This window comes from Pituophis catenifer, unplaced genomic scaffold (genome assembly GCF_029215685.1).
Source record: "Pituophis catenifer annectens isolate HBS135680 unplaced genomic scaffold, rPitCat1.0.hap2 SCAF_3, whole genome shotgun sequence".
NCBI lineage: Eukaryota > Metazoa > Chordata > Lepidosauria > Squamata > Colubridae > Pituophis > Pituophis catenifer.
The window spans coordinates 151,758,986-151,780,470 of NW_027256883.1; the positions used below are offsets into that span (position 1 = coordinate 151,758,986).

Genomic DNA, 21,485 nt, shown 5'->3' on the forward strand with positions numbered 1-21,485 from the left:
AAAGTCTTTCACATAATATTTTGGCCTGTAATTTTCACCTCTTAAGAAACGCAATACTGGCCCCCTCTGGATAACCATAGTTTTTTTCCTTTGTATAGGCCAAAGCTATAAGCTATGATATGGAGTGAGGAAATGTCAGCCTAAATTTCTCTCTATAAATACTGGTGGGGAGGTGTGAAGTGCTGGCTCTGTTGCTGTAGGTGGGTTGGTTGGCTGTGTTGTTACATCTTGACTAGTTGATGGAGTTGATGTTTGCAGATTAGTCGGCTGTTTCATAACATCCTGTGTGGGCAAGGTCCTAGCTGTGTGCCCATTAGTCTTTTGTGTTTTAACGACCTGGGTAATGAGTTGTGTGGTAGCATCCTGAGCTCTATTGTTGTGACATCCTGAGTCCTGCGCTGCAACATCCTGGGTAGTTGGTTGTGTTGTGACATCCTGAGCTTTGATGTTGTAACATCCTGAGTTCTGTGATGTATTGTCTTGAGCAGATGGCTGTGATGCAACATCCCGGGCTTTGGTTTGGCTCCGAGTCTGAGGTCTTGTCATGTGCTCATGGTGTGTGTTAGTTTGCTTTATGTGGGGATCGGGTGGGGGCGACATCTATATACATACACACAAACACACATACATATATATACATACATACACACCGTATTTTTCGGACTATAAGACGCACCTTTTTCCCCCCTAAAAGGGGGTGGAAATTTAGGTGTGTGTTATACACCGAATGTAGCCCCGCTCACCCACTGGTCCCCACCCTTTGGCCTCTGCCTCCCAGCAGTTTACGTCCTTGCAGCAAGCAGCAAGAAGAAACAGCTCATTTCAGCTTCAGCACAGCCTAATTAGCACAAGTTGATTGGATCGGGCTCCCGACTTTCAGCTCTTTTGCTCTCAGCTGTTTTGCATGGGCCTCTGCTGCTTGCTGCAAGGAGGTAAATTGCTGGGAGCAGATTTTTTTTTTCTTGTGCTAATCAATCTATGCTGAAAATGAAAATGAAAGTAAAGCAGGCTATTTGCTGTTTGCTGCAACGAGGCAAAATTGCTGAGAGGTAGAGGCAGATTTCTTTTTCTTGTTTTCCTCACCAAAAAAGGTAAGTGCGTCTTATAGTCCGGAGCGTCTTATACTCCGAAAAATACGGTGTGTGTGTGTGTGTGTGTGTGTGTATGTAATATATAAATATATACATTTATATTAAGCCAATATTCAGACAAAATGTATATTAAGAAAAATATTTAGAAATGTATTGTGTAACATTCTTTCCAAAAATACATAGCAAATAAAATTGAGAGAAATGCTCATAACAATCTGTGACAAATTGCAAATCCATATAAAAATGAGAGAATGAATTTAATTTTAGAAATGATTGAACCCGCACTTGCTACTCACCAATCAGTGTGCCGCTTACGGTGCCTTTTCCTTGGCAGTTGAGCACCCGCAGACTGCGGACATTGGCCCCTTTGGCAACTCCAGCATCCCTTCCATTCACCACACCTGCCATGTGGGTCCCATGGCTGTCACACTTACTGGCCTTCCATGGAGCATAACAACAAAGTTTTGCATTTATTGCAAGTCCAAACACATATAGTAATAATAATAAGATGTATACACCAAATAGCGCTCAAGGCAACGTGCAATTTGAAAAATTAAAAGCAAACCAGAGCTTTAATTATTGGTAGTCATGAAAAAGATTTTAAGACTCATCAATTGGGCATTCTCACCCAATGCGTCAGTCTCCAAGAGGAACAAGCTCTTCTGCATTCTTGATGGAGAAAGAGAAGAGGCAAACCACAGAAGATTTCAAAGTCTTGGGCAGGAAGAGAGACAGCTACAGGTAGCCCTCAACTTACAGTCACAACTGAGCCCAAGATTTTTGTTATTAAGTGAAACATTTGTTAAGTGAGCTGTGTCCCATTTTACAATGTTTCTTTACACAGTTGTTTAAGTGAATCACTCCAGTTATTAAGTTAGTGACACAGTTCTTAATTGAATCTGGCTTCCCCACTGACTTTGCTTGTGATCAAAGGTGACCACATAACCCCTGGACACTGCAACCGTCATAAATATGAGTCAGTTGCCAAGCACCTGAATTTCCATCACATGACTATGGGAATGCTGCAATTGTCGTAAGTGTGAAAAATGGTCATGTCACTTTTTTCAGCGCTGTTGTAACTTTGAATGGTCACTAAATGAACTGTTGTAAGTCAAGAACTACCTGTATACTGTAGCTAACTTTACCCATCACCCATTTCCCAAATGATTTACTTTTACTAGCATATTCTAATGAAGGAATAAAACTCATCATAGATATAATTAGAAGTACTGGATCCAAGAGGCACCATCATAGATACTTGATCCAACACCTTTCGATGAAGTGCTCCAAAGAGCTACAAATTACATCTCTTACTGCTGATTGGGTTTTAACCCTATAACTATAAAAGTAGAACCTAGCCAAACCTTATAAACCAGATGTTCCAGAATCTGATGGAATATAGTGAGGAGAGGGATCTCCAGGAGGGAGGGGGACATTCCAGAAAAGTAGTAAGTAAGTAACTTAGTCCAGATCAGGGGTGAAATCCAGCAGGTTCTAACAGGCTCTGGAGAACTGGTAGCGAAAATTTTGAGTAGTTCAGAGAACCGGTAGCGGAAATTTTGAGTAGTTCGGAGAACCGGCAAATACCACCTCTGGCTGGTCCCAGAGTGGGTGGGAATGAAGATTTTGCAGTATCCTTCCCCCAGGAGTGGGGAGGGAATGGGGATTTTGCAATATCCTTCCCCAGGAGTGGGGAGGGAATGGAGATTTTGCAGTATCCTTCCCCTGGAGTGGGGAAGGAATGGAGATTTTGCAGTATCCTTCCCCTGCTACACCCAAGCCACACCCACCAAGCCACACCACGCCCACCAAGCCACACCACGCCCACCAAGCCACACCCATAGAACCGGTAGTAAAAAAATTTGGATTTCACCACTGGTCCAGATGTTATGTGTGAGAGAAAGAGGGTGAGGACAGCCCTTCCCTAATAGTTCACAGACTATACTATAGAAGCAAGACAAGATAGTAGAGTTCTGTGTCTGGCAAGGTTTTGTCTAAAGGTGTGAAGCAATAAAGAACTCAGCCTGGAAGAATTGCCATGTGTTATTCTTGGTTTTGGGCCTGACACAAGTGTACTGAAATTACCATTTCCAGAATCTCTTGTCCCCAGAAAGAAAAGTATCTACCTGACGGTGAAAGCGAGTGCCATCTTCTTCAGGGACATTCTCAAACTCAGTCACAAATATTTTGCCTTCTATTTCTCGATGGGTGCTCTGGACACCGGTATCTAGCAGATAAACCTCAACCAGTTCACCAGCGTCTACAGAGAGAATCAATGATACCAGAAGGATGTGTCCACGATACTTATTGAAATAGTTAAAATGTGTTCCTTATTTTGTTTGTGAATATTCAGGAAGATCAATCCTGATTATGGCAAATTCCATGATAATGAATTTCAAATAAATTCCATAAATTCCAAATTATTCAGTCAAATATTACAACATTGTAAGGGTGGTCTTAATTTTAACTTCTCTGGTGCTTTAGCAAGGGAAGGAAAAGAGTAAAATATTGTGATTCTGTGTCAGAAAGTCAGACTTAAAAATCTGGGTGCTAGAAGGTGAACTATGGACTGTTGTGAATATATGGACATAGTAATTGCAACACAGTAAGTCATTCTGAAGTTTATCTTAAAATGAGAAGGTGTGGCTGAGGCTACAGCATGAATTATTTTGACTCTTGTCTCCAACACACTTCTACTGGCAATTGGTGTAAGATCCCCATTAACATCAAAATGAGTTTGTCTCCAACCATGAATATTAGGAACAGGGAAGGAAAATGCAATCCCAATAAAAACTATAGCAATAGTAACAGATGAATCTTCCTGCTGTCTTCTCATAATATATTCCCAATCCAACCCAACCCAACCTCCAAAAGCTCTTTTTAAATATCCAAAATAGAATCAGAAGGTCTCCAGTCTCATGTAGGTGCTATTCTGTTTAGGCTGAAATACTCTCGCTCCAAATAAGGTTTTTGTTTACTTTTTTTAAGTGTTTCTTAAATATATACCATGGAAGAGACTCCAATGCATCAATGACTTTGAACTAGAAGAGCATCAGAAGTTGCCTCTGAACAGAAAACAACTGTCTCTTCTCTTGGACCTCCTATTGTTCATTTACTCTGATAGAAACAAGAGGATTAGGATTACTGTAGTGCTGTAATCCCTAATGAAGAATAAACTCAATTTGACTCATGTTCCATGACAGAATTTGAATTTGTATCCCATTCCTTCAATTTTTGTTGGAATAAATGTCCATTGCTTTTGATAAGAGGGTCCCTGACTGCTTCTTAAAAAAATGTGGAAAAGATGAAAGGGGTATCTTACTGGGGGGATTATACTCATTCAGCATGTACTGTTCTGGGACAATCCGGCCAAGATTCCAAGGAATGCTTTGAGCAAACACGTAAGAGTCCTCTTCTATGTAATCCACATGTGGGAGTTTCAAAGCCTGCACAAAAGAACCAGAGGAAAGTATTGTAGCACAGGCAACAGGACCACCGTATTCTTTTTGCAAAAATTACATAGGTTATGCGAAAGAAGCATCTTATATTTGCATCTGCTTTACCACACTATAAAACAGCTTGTCCCAGATAGGTTGACTCTATGGAGAGCCATCGCAAATACAGTACCAGTAAATGGCAGGTTATTTTGCTACACATTTTCCCAATATATGTTTCAACCCAGCATGTAAAACTGTTTGACATTACAAGAGCCAAACAAGAATGTAAAGGACGAATCTGAGCATTGAGCCTTCATTCACCCAACCCATGCTGGTTCAGGAATTCTGGGAGTTGAAGTACACAGGTGATAAAGGGGTCATAGTTGCCCAGCCCTGATCCAATCTATATAATACATACCTATAAATATGCTTTATGTTCTATACTCTATACTGGAGGTTCACAATGTGGGTTATGTGCCTCCCTGACCCCCTGGAGGGCCATATACCTTACTTACTTACACACACACACACACACAGAGAGAGAGAGAGAGAGAGAGAGAGAGAGAGAGAGAGAGAGAGAGAGAGAGAGAGAGAGAGAGAGAGAGAGAGAGAGTGAGAGAGAGAGAACATGCAGACAGTTATCTGGCCACAAGCATAGTGCACTGTAAGAACAGAATATTTTCAATGTTTTGTCTTTAGAATGCAGGAGCAAAAAAAATCTAAGAATTGAGGGTAGAATGCTAAATTGAGTAGAATGGATAGTTAGATACAGAAAAAGTAAAATATTCCCAGTAATTCCTGGGAATAAAACAAACAAACAAACACCAAATTCTTTGTATTACAGAAAATTTTTTATTTTGAAGTATTTTTTTTGTAGTCAAATTGTTTTGTCCAGGTTCTTGTCTGGTTTTAGAGATAATCTACCCAAAAGGATCCACAACACTCTCTGAGGGTCACTTAATTATTATTTTATAGATTGATTGGTTTAAAAGTATTGGCCACACACCTCCAATGGCCTTTCCCTTTCCCTTTCTGCATAATCTTAACTTCCAACATCCCTTTTCCCCTTTCTCATCTTTTCTGCATTGAATTAAACGCCTTGAAGATCTTAAAAATCTTAAAAAATGAGAAAATATCTGCTTCAAGTGATGGGAGTTGAAATCCCAAAGGTTAAGGTTTGGCTCTATACCCGTGATGGTGAACCTATCAGCTCAGCTGAGCTCAGCTCAGGTCCCACCGGAAGTTGGCAAGCGGGCTGTTTCTGGCCTCCAGAGGGCCACCCGGGAGGGGGGGAGGCCATTTTTGCCCTCCCCAGACTCCTAGAAAGACTCTGGAGGCTGGGGAGAGCAAAAAACGGGCCTACCGTGCCATCACGTGCCAGGAGCATGGGGGGGGGCGCACACACATGCACGGAGGCAGGGCGCATAGAATTATGGGTGTGGGCACGCATATGCGCAACCCACCCCTCGCTCCTGGCACATGATGGCAAAAAGGTTAGCCATCACTGCTCTATCTATATCATTGCCTCCACATGGAGAAATTTGCTTTGCAGAGACTTTCATCCAAGAATAGAAAATCTCAGAAAAACATGCCTTCCCCAATGAATCATTTATTTCACTTAAAAGGTTTTCCCCAAGAAGGTGCCTCCGAGTGGACTGGATTTCAATTCTCAAAATTCCCAGCCAATGAGGCCAAGTTAGGGAAGGCCATCCTCAAATGATACACGAGTGCATCCACTTTAGGCCATTGTGCTGTTGCACAAGTCTTCCGATCACGTTTGTGTACTAAGCAACCTGGCACCCATTTGGCATCAGGGAAGCATTAACCAAACACCCCTGCTCATCCTGCTTGCTGGGTCTTGCACCATTATCTGAAACTTTTGAAATGTTTGCACAGAATCAGCAATTGCTTAAAAAACTCCCTGGTTTTCAAGCTGAAAAACCAAAGAGCAAAGGTCTTGCAAAATGCCTCCCCTACCCATTTCTGTGGGAATAAATGGGAACAGGAATGATTCATAACTGAGATTGCGAAGTAGCTACACAGGATATGGATGCTGGCAGGAATTATGTGGCCTGAGTGGAAGTATGTCTATCATTAGGCAAGCAAGTCACTCCTAAAAAAATGCCCTCTTAACAAATCTGGATACAGCCTCATGATAGGGTAATCCAGCAAAATTTGCCACAACCAAACAGAGGTCAACTATGCAGATTACCTGTCCCTAACCTTTAAATGAGGGACGTGGTGGCTCAGTGGCTAAGACACTAAGCTTGTCGATCGAAAGGTCGGCAGTTCAACAGTTCGAATCCCTAGTGCCGTGTAACGGGGTGAGCTTCCGTTACTTGTCCCAGCTTCTGCCAACCTAGCAGTTCGAAAGCACGTAAAAAATGTAAGTAGAAAAACAGGGACCACCATTGGTGGGAAGGTAACTGTGTTCCGTGCGCCTTTGGCGTTTAGTCATGCCAGCCACATGACCACGGAGACGTCTTCAGACAGCGCTGGCTCTTCGGCTTTGAAACAGAGATGAGCACCGCCCCCTAGTTGGAAACGACTAGCACATATGTGCGAGGGGAACCTTTACCTTTAACCTTTAAATAAAAGCATACTTTACACATATACTGCCATTTTTGCAAACATGGCTGAAACCACAAAGATATGGTAACTATTGACATCTTTCTTTTATCCATCATGGGTCTGTGAAGATTCAGAAAATGAGTCTCATTATCATTATACAAAACAATTTACTAAAGCATACAGGTGTACAACCTGAAAAATATCTACTTTACAATGTTTTTCTATAGGAAAAAACCCTTTTGAGAAATGCAAAGAAAATAATCAAAAATCAATTACTAATATAAGGAAACAGACTGGACACTATACCATTCAAGATGGTGAGATGCAAATTTGTAGCTAATTTTCACAGTGAACTGTCTGTGTAAAGTATGTGTTTACATGCCCTGTGTGTGATAGTAGATAAGAATAATCTCATGGCAGTCTTTGAGAATTCTAAAATTAGTATGTCAACAATCCCAACTCAGAGTGTGTTCTGGTTCTTAAAGCAAAGTCATAGCTTAAGCAATTTGTCAAAATACAACTCGCTTCCAAGTAAGATTTTAAATCGGCTGGAATGCTATATTCAGTAACTGCAATATGTTGATTTTTTTGCTGAATAAAATACTGAGTTTTGTCACTCCTGAAAATAAAAATAATTCAGAGGTGGTTATCTCCCATGGCAAGTGGCAACACCTAGCCAACCTTTACTAACCTATGGTAAGTACTTGAATGGGAGACTACTAAGAAATACCATGATTAGGAAGAAGATAACAATTATTATTGCCAAGAAAATGATGTGGGCTTGTTTGTATAATCACTCGAAGTCACTTCAAGAGAATCTTTAGTTAAGTTTAGCACAGGTTGATTGTTTTCTTTGATGAGGATGAATTTAATATAAATAAAGCCTGTTTATGACATGCATCCGTAGTGATGCTTTCCACATGTATTCAACATTATCTCAAGCCAGCAATCATCAACACACACACATAGATAGATGATAGATACAGAGAGAGAGAGAGAGAGAGACAGACAGACAGACAGACAGACAGACAGACAGACAGACAGACATGGAAATCTTCTATAAATATAGTAAAATTAATTATTTGCAATGAAGACTTGCACTAGACCACCCCAAATGATGAACAAATTCTGATTTGGAATCTAATCAGGAACTAATAGAAAGATATTTCTCCCATGTAGAATAATATTATTTTTATTAAATAACAGAGGTAACATAATTTTAATTTATAGCAAACATTCCCAGTAAATGGGTTATTGGGAATATTGCCAGGTTTGTTGTTTATAGATTCAGTTGCTATTGAGACAGTTGTGTTAATAACTAGTTGATAGCAGGAGTGTCTGCAGGATATGGTCATAAAAGTCACGATGGCTGCCATGATAGCTTGATCAAAGCCCTGCCCACTGTATATAGGTAGTCCTCAATGCATGTCCATAATTGAGCCTGGAGTTAGTCATAAATCATGCCAGTTATTAAGCAGGTCAACACATGGCTGACCTCATCTTATGACACTTTTTATGGCAGTCCTAAAAATGAACACCACTGTCGCTAAGCAAATCCATTGTCTGCAATAGGAGATTTCTGCGAGAGTCTGCAGAGGAAAGTGTAGAGCCAAACATCCATCAGGATCAGGGCTCAGAGAATGCTAGCCTGACGGAGCAGCCTCAGCTGGGTCCATTGGGCCAGTTATAGGCTGGGGCTGTAGGAGGTGAGCTGCAGCAAGTTGGCCAGAAGGCTCCACGCGAGACCGGAAGCAGCTGCCGCCCCTTAACAATGAGGAGGAGGTGCAGTCCACACCTCCTCCTGATCCAGGGACATGAAGAGCCAAGAGGAGACAGGCATCAACGCGGTCAGCCAGACTACTCATGAGGAGACAACCTCGCCTCTCATGAAGGGGCTGCACTGGTGTTGCCTACTTAACCCTGCCCTGAGGATTTGAGCATCGCTGGAGCAGCACATCCAGTTATGTGTGCTTGTGCCTTGTCTCTTGGCCTGTTTGACTCCTGGCCTGCTTTCCTGGACTTTGTATGTGCCCATTGGAGTTGGTTGCTTTTCAAGAACCTGTTTGAGGGGTTTGAATAAACACCTAAAGAACTCTTACCATACATGTGGTAGCGGGAAAGCGGGGCAGCACAATATCAGTTTCCAGCTAACAAAATCATAAATCCCATTGCAAATAGCCGTAAGTGTTGTTTGGAGTTGCTTAGCACTCAAAATACAATCACATGATTGCAAAGAGTGGGTTTCCTTTGGGTTTAAATATTTTTTTTTTAAAGTGTCATAAATTCAAATGGTTACCAAGTGACCAGTCATTAAGTGAGGATTACGTTTATGTACACCACCCGTTTTTTATGTGCAGACTCTCATCCTTAACTGGCAAATTAGCATGTGGACAATCAAGTTAGAACTGAACTTACCATATGCAGCACATCGCTGCTCATCTTGACAACAAAGCCCTGGATTAGCTCCTCAAAGATATGTAGGATTTTGGTCATGTAGCCATGCTTGGCTGCTCTGGCTTGCAAATGCTTGACAGTTTGTAGGGCTTGGGGTTTAAGGGTTTCTTCCTTGAGCACTACAATATAATGTCCAGATAAGCGCCATGACTCCTGGGTTTAGACAAGAAGAAGAGAAGGGTCAGAGGGGAAATCAAGCTCGGGTGAAGCAAAAATCTCTTTTGATAAAATGCAGTAATCAAGTGGGGTGCATTGATTTAAAAATGCTCTTCCAAATCGATTGACTTTCAAGTCCCATAATCCCTTGGTTGGTCATTTTACGGGAAGGATTATGGAAGTTGAAGTACACTTCAGTTGTACCATTTATAACTAGAAATTTATAAAGAAGAGTGACAGTTTACTCCCTCTGTTTGTGAACAAAATTACTGGTGCTAAATTACATGGTCTGGGTCAGTTCCACTCCTGAATGAATGAAATAGCCAGAAAAGTCATTCTAGAGCAGGGGTCCCAACCCCCGATCTGTGGACCAGCACCGGTCCGTGGCATGCCAGAAACCAAGCCACGCAAACAAGTGAAGTCCCATCTGCGGGATAAAGGCAGCACATGAAACCACATGCACACCCGGTGCACGGAAAAACCTCTCTCCAAGGAACCGGTCCCTGGTGCCCAAGAGGTTGGGGGCCACTGTTCTAGACAGAGCTGTGGAGTCGGGAGATAAATGTTCCGACTCCGACTCCGACTCCGACTCCTCAGTTTTTTGTACTTCCGACTCCGACTCCGACTCCGACTCCCCGACTCCGACTCCTCTGTATTAATATGCGAATGTATTTTATACATTCCTTGAAGGAAAGAAAGGCAACATACATGTCATTACCACAGGACTACTGGCTGGGAAGCCAACAGTCTACTGTATTGAACAGTTTAAGCAAAAGACAAACACAATGAAAACAACAAAGTTTTATTAATTTTTTTTTATTAATTTAATTAATCAAGTTGCTGGATAGTAGCAGCAGGCATAAACATCAGGAACAGGAACTTTACCAGTTCAAAAATACAAACCACATTATTTGGTTGTTTTAGAACAAAAACAAAGCTTATCTATATGAACCAAAAACAAAATCTGTAAAACCTAGAAATGGTTTATATTAATCTTGAAATGTAGTTATAGGCTTAGCAAATGCAAATCAATTCAATGTAGAGTTCTAAGGAAGAGAATTGCCTCTGCCAGATCCTCTTTCATAGAGGCTCTTAAGTCAGACTTTATTATTTTTAGGGCTGAAAATAATCTTTCGACACTGACTTGGGTGGGTGGCATTGCAGTAACTATTCTGGCCACATCACTAACGATCTCTGGATAAACAAGGATGGCTTCTTCAACAGTAAGTTATGATGAGCGATCATACTTTTCAACTTCTTTTAGTGCTTTATAAAACTCCTGTTGGAATTTTTTTATTTGGACATTTACTGGTTCTGTAACGCTTATGCGACGTCGCTTTCCTTTAGCAACTTCCATTTTGTCTAAGAAGGAATCAAAGTCTAATTCTTCGTTTGAAGAAGATGATTCTGAGTTACCACTATTGCTTAAAAGAACTCCATCCTCCTGTGGAGGTATTTCAGGTCGTAATCCCTTCATGCGAACTGCTACATCATAGAGGGCCTTTTTCCCAGTAGCAATCTGTTTACTGTTCAATAAAAGTCGGCTCATTGGGTCGACATAAATAGCCGCTAACAAGATTTCATTTTCCAGCAAAAGACTCTCTCTTTTCATCATTGAAGATGCAATGCCCTCAGCTATTAACCCTCCATTTTTGTTCAGGCGATATAACAGGCTCTTCCATTCCAAGAGGAATTTACCCGGGGTTAGATCATCACATTGCAACCTCTTGGTGACAGTGAAGGGGTGAGAAAGAAGGTTCTCCAGCTCTTTTGTTTGTGTCCACTGGCTTGCAGTTAATGCAAGATTTTCATTGTCCATTTCTTCTATGAAGTCTTTAAGTTCAAGCAAACGCTTCACCATTAAATAAGTGCTTCCCCAGCGAGTTGTTTGATCCAAAATGGCTCCTTTTCCTGCACGTCTTTTCAAAATTGCATCTGTTTTTGGGGCCCTGGCTGCAACAGTTACTTGCCGTAATTAATAGCGAAATAATTGACTCTGTGACGTGTGCATGCATCCATTTTAAGGAAGACAAAACGTCCTTTCATAACTTTCTGTAGTTCTTCCTTTTTACATTTGGCCTCCTCAATTATAAGTTTCCTTATACTTTCTCTTTCCAGAGAAACACCAAGTTTTTTTGCCATTTCTCCATTTAGGCCTAAAAAGGCTGTCTGTGAAAAGAAGGATAGTGGTACACTATTCTTTACTACCATTTCAATAATGTGGTGTTTGAATTTTTCTGGTGTCATCCTTATGGTAACTTTGTCAGATATAAAGAATTTTCTTATTTGTGATTGTTCTCCAGTAGATTTCTGAACGTTTTTTGTCACAGAAGTAGATGCAATGTTTTCATTGCTATCTTTCTCATTCACGGCTTCTAACACTTTGGGATGAAAACGCTGTAAGTGTCTTTTCAAATTTGATGCTCTTGTAGGTGCATTTTTATCAGGCCCACTGAAACTGCTAATTTTTGCATCACATTGTTTTTCACCATCATCATCTTTTCTAATACATTGGCACACGTAATGTTTTCCATCACTTGATAATGCAAAGTGCTCATAAACAGTAGACTTTGTTGTGTTTGTTGTTAGCAGTCTTTTTGCCATTGTTTAGGATGCCTCTTTCCCTAAAATATAAAATATGTTATACTAACTGGCATATAATTAGATTTTTAATATCAACATACACAGTCTTGTAAGTTGTACGTACATGGCTTTATACAAACAAATAAGCTATATATCCCAGCACTAAACCTAGACATGATTTGTCCTATACAATATAAACACTTACAGTTGAATCCAAGAAGCTGTTCCACCAAGTTCTTCTAAGCCAGTGGTTCTCAACCTTCCTAATGCCGCGACCCTTTAATACAGTTCCTCATGTTGTGGTGACCCCCAACCAGGGGTGGGTTCTAAATTTTTTTACTACCGGTTCTGTGGGCGTGGCTTATTTTGTGGGCATGGCTTGGAGGTTATGTGACTGGGTGGGTGTGGCTAGCTGGTCATGTGACCGGGTGGCCATGGCTATGTGTATAGAGGGCTGAAAAAAGTCATTTCTGACAGGTCCTCGCACTTTTGACTGGTCCTCACACTTATGACCATCCTCACATTTATGCCCGTGCAGCATTTTTAACAACCATGTCACTCATTTCACAACTGCTTCTCTTCACCATGGTGACAAGATAGGGCAAAAACGTAAAATGTAAGGACAGTCGTAAGTTCGAGGACTGGTCAAAAGGGAGAGGACCAGTCAGAAATAACTTTTTCAGCCCTCTGAGTAGTCCATATACATAAAAGGATACAGCAATAGATAGGGATGAAGGAAGGGAAGGGAAATTAGAGTAGGAGTGAGGGTAAGAGAGGGAGGAAGAGAGGAGGAGAAGGAGAAAGGAAGAGGAAGTAGGGAGGAGAAGAAGAGGGTGAGGAAGAGAAAGTAAGAAGGAAAGAAAAGAGAGAGGTGGTAGGTTTGAGGAGAAAGATTGCTGTACAATAAAAAAGATGAAAGGGAAGAAAGCCAACCCCAAACAAATATAAAGATATTAAGATAAAGAATGAATTGTTAAACTTTAAAGAATAAAAGAGAACAAATATGAATAAATAACAATAATTAGAAACACACATACAAACATACAATGTATTTTCTTTGAACAGAGTATTTGGCCGGTTCATAAATTTAAACAGTGTTTAGTCATTTCAATTAAATTTACAATTTCTATATTTCCTTTTTGCCATATTTATTCCTCATCTATTTTTGTAAAAAAACAATATTACCCTTCATCCGCATCTCTAATCTTAATCAAATTCAATTTTTCCCTTCTATTCTATATTATACCCCTTCCCATTGTCATCTATTTTTATATCCATCCTCACATTGGTTAATTATGTAATATTACAGTTGTTTAATATGAATTCAACATTTTAATATAAATCAATTAGTTATATAACTACCTTTTTTGTATATTAATCAATATGAACATGAATATTCCAATTATTTCCATGCAATCCAATTTCTTACAAATCAATTAATTATATTTACCAATAATAATAAACCAAATAATTTCCCCCATATATTCCTCCAAACCACAACTTAACCATTTCTGCTTTCAACACAATATACAATTAATAGTATCTCAATTATTACAATTCCCTAGTTAAATAGAGCTTTTTTTCTTTTGTGTTTTAAAATCTCCTTTTTTCCCTAAATTTCCCGTTGTTTGCACCTACCTTTTTTGGTGAGGAAAAAGAAAAGAAATCTGCCTGCCTAATTTTCTAACATGCAAAACCAACAGCCTGCTTTACTTTCTCTTTCGTTTTTCAGTATAGCTAGGGGGGGAAAAATCTGCAGTCTTTCCAAGCAAGCAAAAGAGCACTGAGCAAAACAGGTAGTTGGGCAGAAGCTGCTGCCTTCTCCTTTTTGTGTGCTGATCTGCTGCTGAAGATAGGGCAGTGGGAGGATCCAGGAAGGGGCATTTATTATAAAACATGATTTCCCTAGTAGAATCCCATAGTCATGTTTAAAGTTTAAGCTAACAATCAGAGTTTACAAGTTTTTATAGCCTTAGCTGAATGACAGCAGTTTTTCCAATGGTTTACAGCTTCAGTCTTGAACTATTGACCCTCCATTCCCTTCACTTATGCAAGTGTCTCTAGTCCTGCAAAAAACATATTTACTTAATCCCTTATCAGTGAGAGGCTAGGTTACCCATGGGCGCTGCGTTCCCTGTAACAGCAGAACACAACACTATGGAAAGTATAAGTATTGCCACTCCTAATTGTGCGTTGCGTGCCTTATAGTGAAGCACATGAAAAGCATGCTTCTTCACGGTCACTTAACGTGTTCATTTTGCGGTTACGTGAGGCACTGCATGCATTGGTCTTTATTCTTACAGTAGAGAAGTCATTAATTATAACTTTTTGTGAATTGGGACATTTAAACTTGCTTTTTTTAAAATTCCAATCTAAATTTAGTAGGAGTCGGAGTCGGAGTCGGTGCATTGTTTGCCGACTCCGACTCCGACTCCAGGTACCCAAAATTTCCTCCGACTCCGACTCCTCGACTCCGACTCCGACTCCGACTCCACAGCACTGGTTCTAGAAAAACTGTTTCTTTTCCTGAATTTCTATGCAATGTAATCTTACTCATCAACACTATTGCACTCCATACTCATTTTTATCAAAGGTTGGTAAAGAAGAAACACGGGATTTCATATCCATAAAACTGTAGCTGAATCAAGATTAGTATTTCAAATCCCACACTATCCCTAATTATGCCCTGGATATTGTATAATTCTCTGCTAATTCATTTAAGGAATGCATCAATTTCTTATTGCCTTCAAATAACACATTCATCAACTGCTATCCTGGTTTAACATTCCTTCTGTCTAATTATATACTTTAATTGGTTTTGTTTATGAAAATAGGGTTGTTGCAAACCTTGAAGAAACTTAAGGGAGAGAAATCAAACAACACTGCTTTGGCACTGCTGATGGGAGAAGAAACAAGTATTTAGCAATTTTCAAATCACTCTACCTATGTCAATTGAAGAGACAAGTCTTGGATGAAGCTGGGGTAGAGATAGGTTTTTACTCTTGACTAGACTGGCTTGAAGGACATGGTGGCTCAGTGGCCAAGACACTGAGCTTGTCAATCGAAAGGTTGGCAGTTCAGCAGTTAGGAATCCCTAGTGCCGCGTAACGGGGTGAGCTCCTGTTACTTGTCCTAGCTTCTGCCAACCTAGCAGTTCGAAAGCACGTAAAAAATGCAAGTAAAAAAATAGGGGCCACCTTTGGTGGGAAGGTAACAGCGTTCCATGCGCCTTTGCCGTTTAGTCATGTCGGTCACATGACCACGTCTTCGGACAGCACTGATTCTTCAGTTTTGAAATGGAGATGAGCACCGCCCCCTAGAGTTAGGAACGACTAGCACATATGTGGAAGGGGAACCTTTACCTTTACCTTTTAGACTGGCTTGACTAGACTGTAGCCATCAATCAAAACTCATTCTGTTTTTGTACAAGTGTTTTTCATGTAGACTTGCCCATCAGCTGATAATTGGGAAAGTTTTAGATCCAGCTTAGCGCTCTTGCAAAAGATCACTGAATCTCTATTCAAAAGGAGCAAAACAGGAGTTACATGCTATTCTAGAAGAGCTCTAAAGTCATGCTTAAAAGCAGTTCAAGCAACAACTAACAAATAACAATTGTGCCAGGGAGCATCAAAGAGACAGCTCTCTCTTCCACCTCACCTCACAACTCCACCCTAGGACGGTTGATTAGATGCTGTTCAAACTGATTCTGGTCTCAAAGGCAGGACTCAGCTCAAGAGACCTGGCAGATACAGAGAGGGAGCCCACCTAAAAATATGACTCTCTTACAGCCAAAACAAGAATGGCCCTACAATCTCCTGAATTTCCTTTGAAATAATGTTTGAATAATCTGGGAGATTTTGCACACTTTATGGTTTCTTTAGTGTTAGAATAAGGGGAAAATACTTTAATGCCCCATCACAAAGGACAGCTTAAGCCTCATGAGGCAAGATGAAGACAGAAAAAAAGTCACTACCAGGTGTATTTGTGCCATTATTTGGTGAAAAAGAGAAAATGCCCTCCATCTCAAAGAGATAAAATACCTGTGAGTCTAGAAACCCCATTGTCACTTGCTTGCCTACCCTTTTCAGTTAGTATCCCTGATCCAATAGTGAACTAGAACTCTAGGATCCTGTAAAGCATCAGCTAAAATTTCTTTGGTGTGTCTTGCAGCAATTAAGCAACTTAGTCTCCATCACACATCGTTATTTTACAGCCCTTCTCTGCCTGCCTGGTGCAACCAGTGCATAGGAATCAAATAACTCAGAATAAATACATTCCAACCGAACAAGGAAGGTTCAGAGGTGCCTTAAGACAAATCAAGCGAATATAATCCTGTGTGGTTGATACTTGTTCCTCTGCTCAAATGACTGTACTTCCTGGATCGAACAGCTTAACCCATATGCATGAGTTCCTTTTTAATTAAGAATTGCCCAAGAATTCTTAAAACAACACAGGGACTTTTTCAGAAGTTTTGGGTTCTTTAAGCAGGATGCTACAAGCATACACTTGTTGGAAAACCACCAGGAAGTAATAGTTACTCACTCTCCAACCCTTGCCCACAATTCTCGGCAAGGAAAGGTTATGGGAATATTACCACATCACATCAACTGGGGAGAGCTGCCTTAGGTCACAGAGAGTCAAAATGTTTGATGTCTGGCCAATTTTCTAAAATGAAAGTTTTTCTTGCTGCACAGAACATTACATTACAGTACTGTTGTGCTTTATTCTAAAAATCCCTCCAAGGGAGCTTTATTGTTTCATTAAGCATAATGGCAACATAGTTTATATTATTTCTTCACCTGCCACTTATTAGTATGGTCATCCAACCTTTTCTATGTCAGAATTGAGCTGAATGGGGTTAAGAAGATGCTGTAAATCACTGGTGAGTCACCAATTATAGTTACAACATATCCAAGCAATTTTTTTATAGAAAAAATAAAATGATCTTGTGTCACACTCTCCCAGCATTGCTAGATTTAAGCATAAGCTACACTTGGGATCAGGAAGTCTGAAGGAGCCTCTCAAAATTTCAGATTTTTAAAAAGTAGTTTATTATAATTTTATATCGGAAAGTCTTCAAATTAAGCTTCCTGTATATGGCATACATGATCCTCATGGATTAATTAATTAAGATAGTTTTCTGAATAGTTTTTATCCCAGAGCTATAATTGGACTCAACAATGAACTAAAGGGCCACCATCAGTGAGCTGTTGGACAGAATTACTTGGTCCGTTGTGTGGATGTTTGGGTGGTTTAGGGGTGAGGAATTGTGGTGGGTGGGAGTGTGTTTGGGGATTGTTATGTGTGTTGGACCTGGTCTTTGGGTGTTAAGTGAATTTCGTTGTATTTCTGTGTATACACGTATGATGACAATAAAGTTGTTATTATTATTATTTTGTTTCTGAATGTATTCCTACTTTTCTATTCAGACGGAGCCTTTCTCCATCCCATCATAGGTTTGTTGTGCATCTTCATAGCATTTCTGCCTTATTGCACAGCCTTGTTCTGTTACTTCTACATTTTCCCATAACTTAGGGCCTTCATCATGTCTAAATCAAGTCCTTCTTGTCATTTCCCCCATAGTGCAAGCCTTTCAAGGCAGATCAGACAAGGACAACAGAGTTATGAATGGTAATACTAGTTTATTACAAGGTTATAGTAACAGAATCTTGTAAGTTTGAATGCGAATCTCCCTCTTCCTTTATCTTCATGAGAACTAAGGTCATGCCTGAGATACTTACTCAGATTATATTTCTGCTCTGAACTCAGATTCTTTTGTCTGAGAGTAGCCTGGATTGTTTCTTTTCCTCCTGTTTCTCAAGGTTATTCCTACTGCCCATTATAAGTGATTAGTAAAATCGCAATGGAGAGAGTGTGTGTCCTGACCTAGGCTTCCTGAGAAAGCATAAATCACAATCTTAGTCCCAAAAAACCTCTTTTATTAAGACAGCTGTGAATTATGGCCATTCACAGCCCGTAATGATTCACAAACAGTCTGTGAAGATTCCAACAGATGTGTGCTTGAGTTGACACAGTCTTTCAGGGTAATGTTGATAAGCACCCACCTTTATCTCCCTTGAAACGCTGCCAGAGACCTAATTGTCAATTAGTTTTGCAAGGCCAAACGGACCACAGAGTCAAAGTTTCTCAGAGCTTGAATTGACTATATGAACTAATTGCTTTCTGCAAAGGCTCACGTCCCTTTGCTCCTCTTTTATGTCTTATGGGAGGGGCCAATCATCCCCAAGCCTTACTCCCTAGTCGCCCTTTTTTTTCTTAATTGTTCTTGCATTCTGGCAGCTCTGCATATGCGCACACTGGGAACAGGCTCACACTGTTCTTCTGCCTTGCTGATGTCAGATTCCGTAGGCTCCGGAGGCAGCACTTAAATACCAGATGGCCCTGGCCCCCTCTCTGCCTCTGATGCAGAGCTCTCATCTGAACCTTCCCCAGACTCCAGGACTGGCCCACGTTCCTCCCCAACCTCCTCACTGTCCGAATCTGCTGCCAGCTCTGCTGGCCACTGGCAGGCCACAACAGTGTGTGCCTTCTGATTCATCCACCCCATCACTTCAATTCTCATCATGCCTTCCATCAGAGGTCCAAATATGGCAGAATGCCCCAGGCAAGGGAGAACCCCAAGTCCATATGAGGAAACCCAAAGTTCAAACCGACGGAAAAATAGACAGAGGACACCTGCCATGGTACTGTTGTTAGTATTGTCTTAATTACCCTTCCCGGGAGGCTGTTTAAAACACCAGATCCTTGTTCTGGAGCAAACTAAGCAGATTGTAGTAAAAGATTGCCCACAGTAATGTTTCTTGACTAGATAAATCCAGGCCCACCTTGCATATTTATAGTGGGGAGTTTCAAGGCAAAGCAACAGAGCTTCCAATACATCTCTTTTGGAATTGACAGCTGTACATATAGTAGTGGCCAAAATTGTGGAAACCTTTTGGGAAAAGTGTATTTTTGAGGTTTGATGGCTAATAACACCACTTTTTTTTTTTTTTTTTTTTTTTGGAGTTTCAAGATAATCATATTCCACCGGGAATATGGGAATAGTCCTGTTGCAATATTTTCAGGATCAGACTCAATAAAGATAATAGAAGTTATAGGTTTAAATATAATTCTCTTTAATCATAATAGGCATTCTATATTCGCTGAATATTCAAGATAGAAGCAAGGAAAATGGGGAGGATGGCTCCTTTTATATACAAGGGGCGGAGCCAGGAATGGGAGTGGTAAAATATGAATACATTAAAGCTCAAGTAATAAGTTAACCCCTGATGTTCCATATATACATTATTTACACATTAGAGAATAAGGCATTTACATCTGACAAATCCCCCTCTAAATGCCGGTTCGTTATACAACACCAGTTACATTCAGATTCAGGACAATATAATACATATAATTTAGAAGTTAAATATTTGTGTTGTTTAGAAGGTAAGGGTTTTGTTAATATGTCAGCTAATTGTTCAGAAGTATCACAATGTATTGCTTTGATAAATCCGTCTTGAGATAGTTGTCTCACGTGCTTAAATTTTATATCAATATGCCTGGACCTTTGTCCAATTGCATCGGATCTAGAAATTTCAATGGCCGCTTTATTATCTTCATGCATAATAAATGGTAAAGTAGGTTTCTTCCAAACATCTGTGATCAAATCATTGAACCATACAAGGTTATTTGCAGCTTTAGACAAGCAAACATATTCTGCTTCTGTGGTAGAGGTGGCTACCAGTTCTTGTTTACCAGTATACCAGTAAACTGGACAATCATTCAATAGAAAAACATAACCAGAGGTACTCTTTCTGCATGATGTATCACCAGCCCAATCTGCATCAGCATAACAAGTAATTTTTGGTTCTTTGTCATTATTGGGTTCCAATATTAAACAAAAATCTAATGTACTTTTCAGATATCTTAAAATTCTTTTGACAGCTTCCCAATGATACAAGGTTGGTTTGCTAACATATCTTGACAATAAATTGAGAGGTAATGCAATATCTGGCCTAGTCCAATTAGATATATAAAGGAGTGAACCTATAACTGATCTGTAAAATGTGTTGTCTTTAAACTCAGGGGAAGATTCATCATTGTTTCTAAGAAAATCAGTTTGCATAGGTGTGTCACATGTTTTGGCATTATTTAAGTTACATTTGTTTAGGAGTTCAATGATTTTATCTTTTTGAGTAAGTTTGAATCCCCTTTTTGTTTTGTTAATTTGTACACCAAGGTATTTATTCACTCTACCTAGTGATTTCAATGAGAAGTGTTCGTTTAACTTATTTACAAAGATTTCCCTGCTCTCTTTATGCTTTCCAATATATAAAATATCATCCACATAAATTAATACAAATTCAATATGATCATTACTCTTTTTTACAAAGAAACAGTTATCAGCAGTGGTGGCGTTGAAATCCATGGTCTTTAGTACTTTTACCAAACAATCGTACCATCTTTTGCCAGATTGCTTCAATCCGTACAGACTCTTATTTAGTAACCAAATTTCGTTCTTATTAGTGTATTGACTGTGTGGTGCTCTTACATATATTTCCTTATCTAATTTTGCATGTAAGTATGCAGTCTGTATGTCATATTGAAACACGTCTAGATTGAGTGCAGATGCTACTACAAGAGCTGTTTTGACACTCTCTGTTCTCACTGTGGGTGAATATGTGTCAGTATAGTCTTCTGGATATTTTTGTGCATAACCTTGTGCAACTAGTCTGGCCTTGTATAAGGTATTACCTCCTTCTAAATTCTTAATTTTATAAATCCACCTGGTACCTATAATTGTTTTATCCTTAGGTGCGATCGCAGGTGTGAATACATTTAATTCTTGTAAACTTTTCATTTCTTTTTCCATAGCTAGTTCCCATTTTTCTCTTTCTTCACGGGGAAGTTTCAATACTTCCTCATATGTATTAGGTGTTATTTGTTCTCCATCCATATGCATAATATAATCTTTGTATTTATTTGGTATTTGGTTTCTATTATTTCTAATATTTCTTTCAGGTTTGCTATGGTTGTCATGCAAATATCTGGCTTCCTTTTTTGTTAATGTGTCTGTCTTTATTTTATGCTGACTATTTGTCCAAGTTTTGGTTTTGTTCTTACTTTTGTTAATATTTTGATTTTCTGTTGTTCCTTCCTCGCAAGATATATTATCTTTGCTTTTATTAGG

General features: G+C 39.7%; 1 protein-coding gene across 1 annotated transcript in view; it reads right to left on the reverse strand.

Moving 5' to 3' along the window:
* Window positions 1-21,485, reverse strand: part of PCSK9 (proprotein convertase subtilisin/kexin type 9) — a 38,346-nt gene that overhangs the window by 11,947 nt on the left and 4,914 nt on the right. Inside the window, exons 2-5 of the mRNA XM_070941303.1 lie at window positions 9,515-9,706; window positions 4,414-4,537; window positions 3,218-3,351; window positions 1,388-1,529 (exon numbers count right to left, since the gene is read on the reverse strand). Coding sequence (XP_070797404.1) covers window positions 1,388-1,529; window positions 3,218-3,351; window positions 4,414-4,537; window positions 9,515-9,706 — 592 coding nt within the window. The remainder of the gene's footprint in view (window positions 1-1,387; window positions 1,530-3,217; window positions 3,352-4,413; window positions 4,538-9,514; window positions 9,707-21,485) is intronic.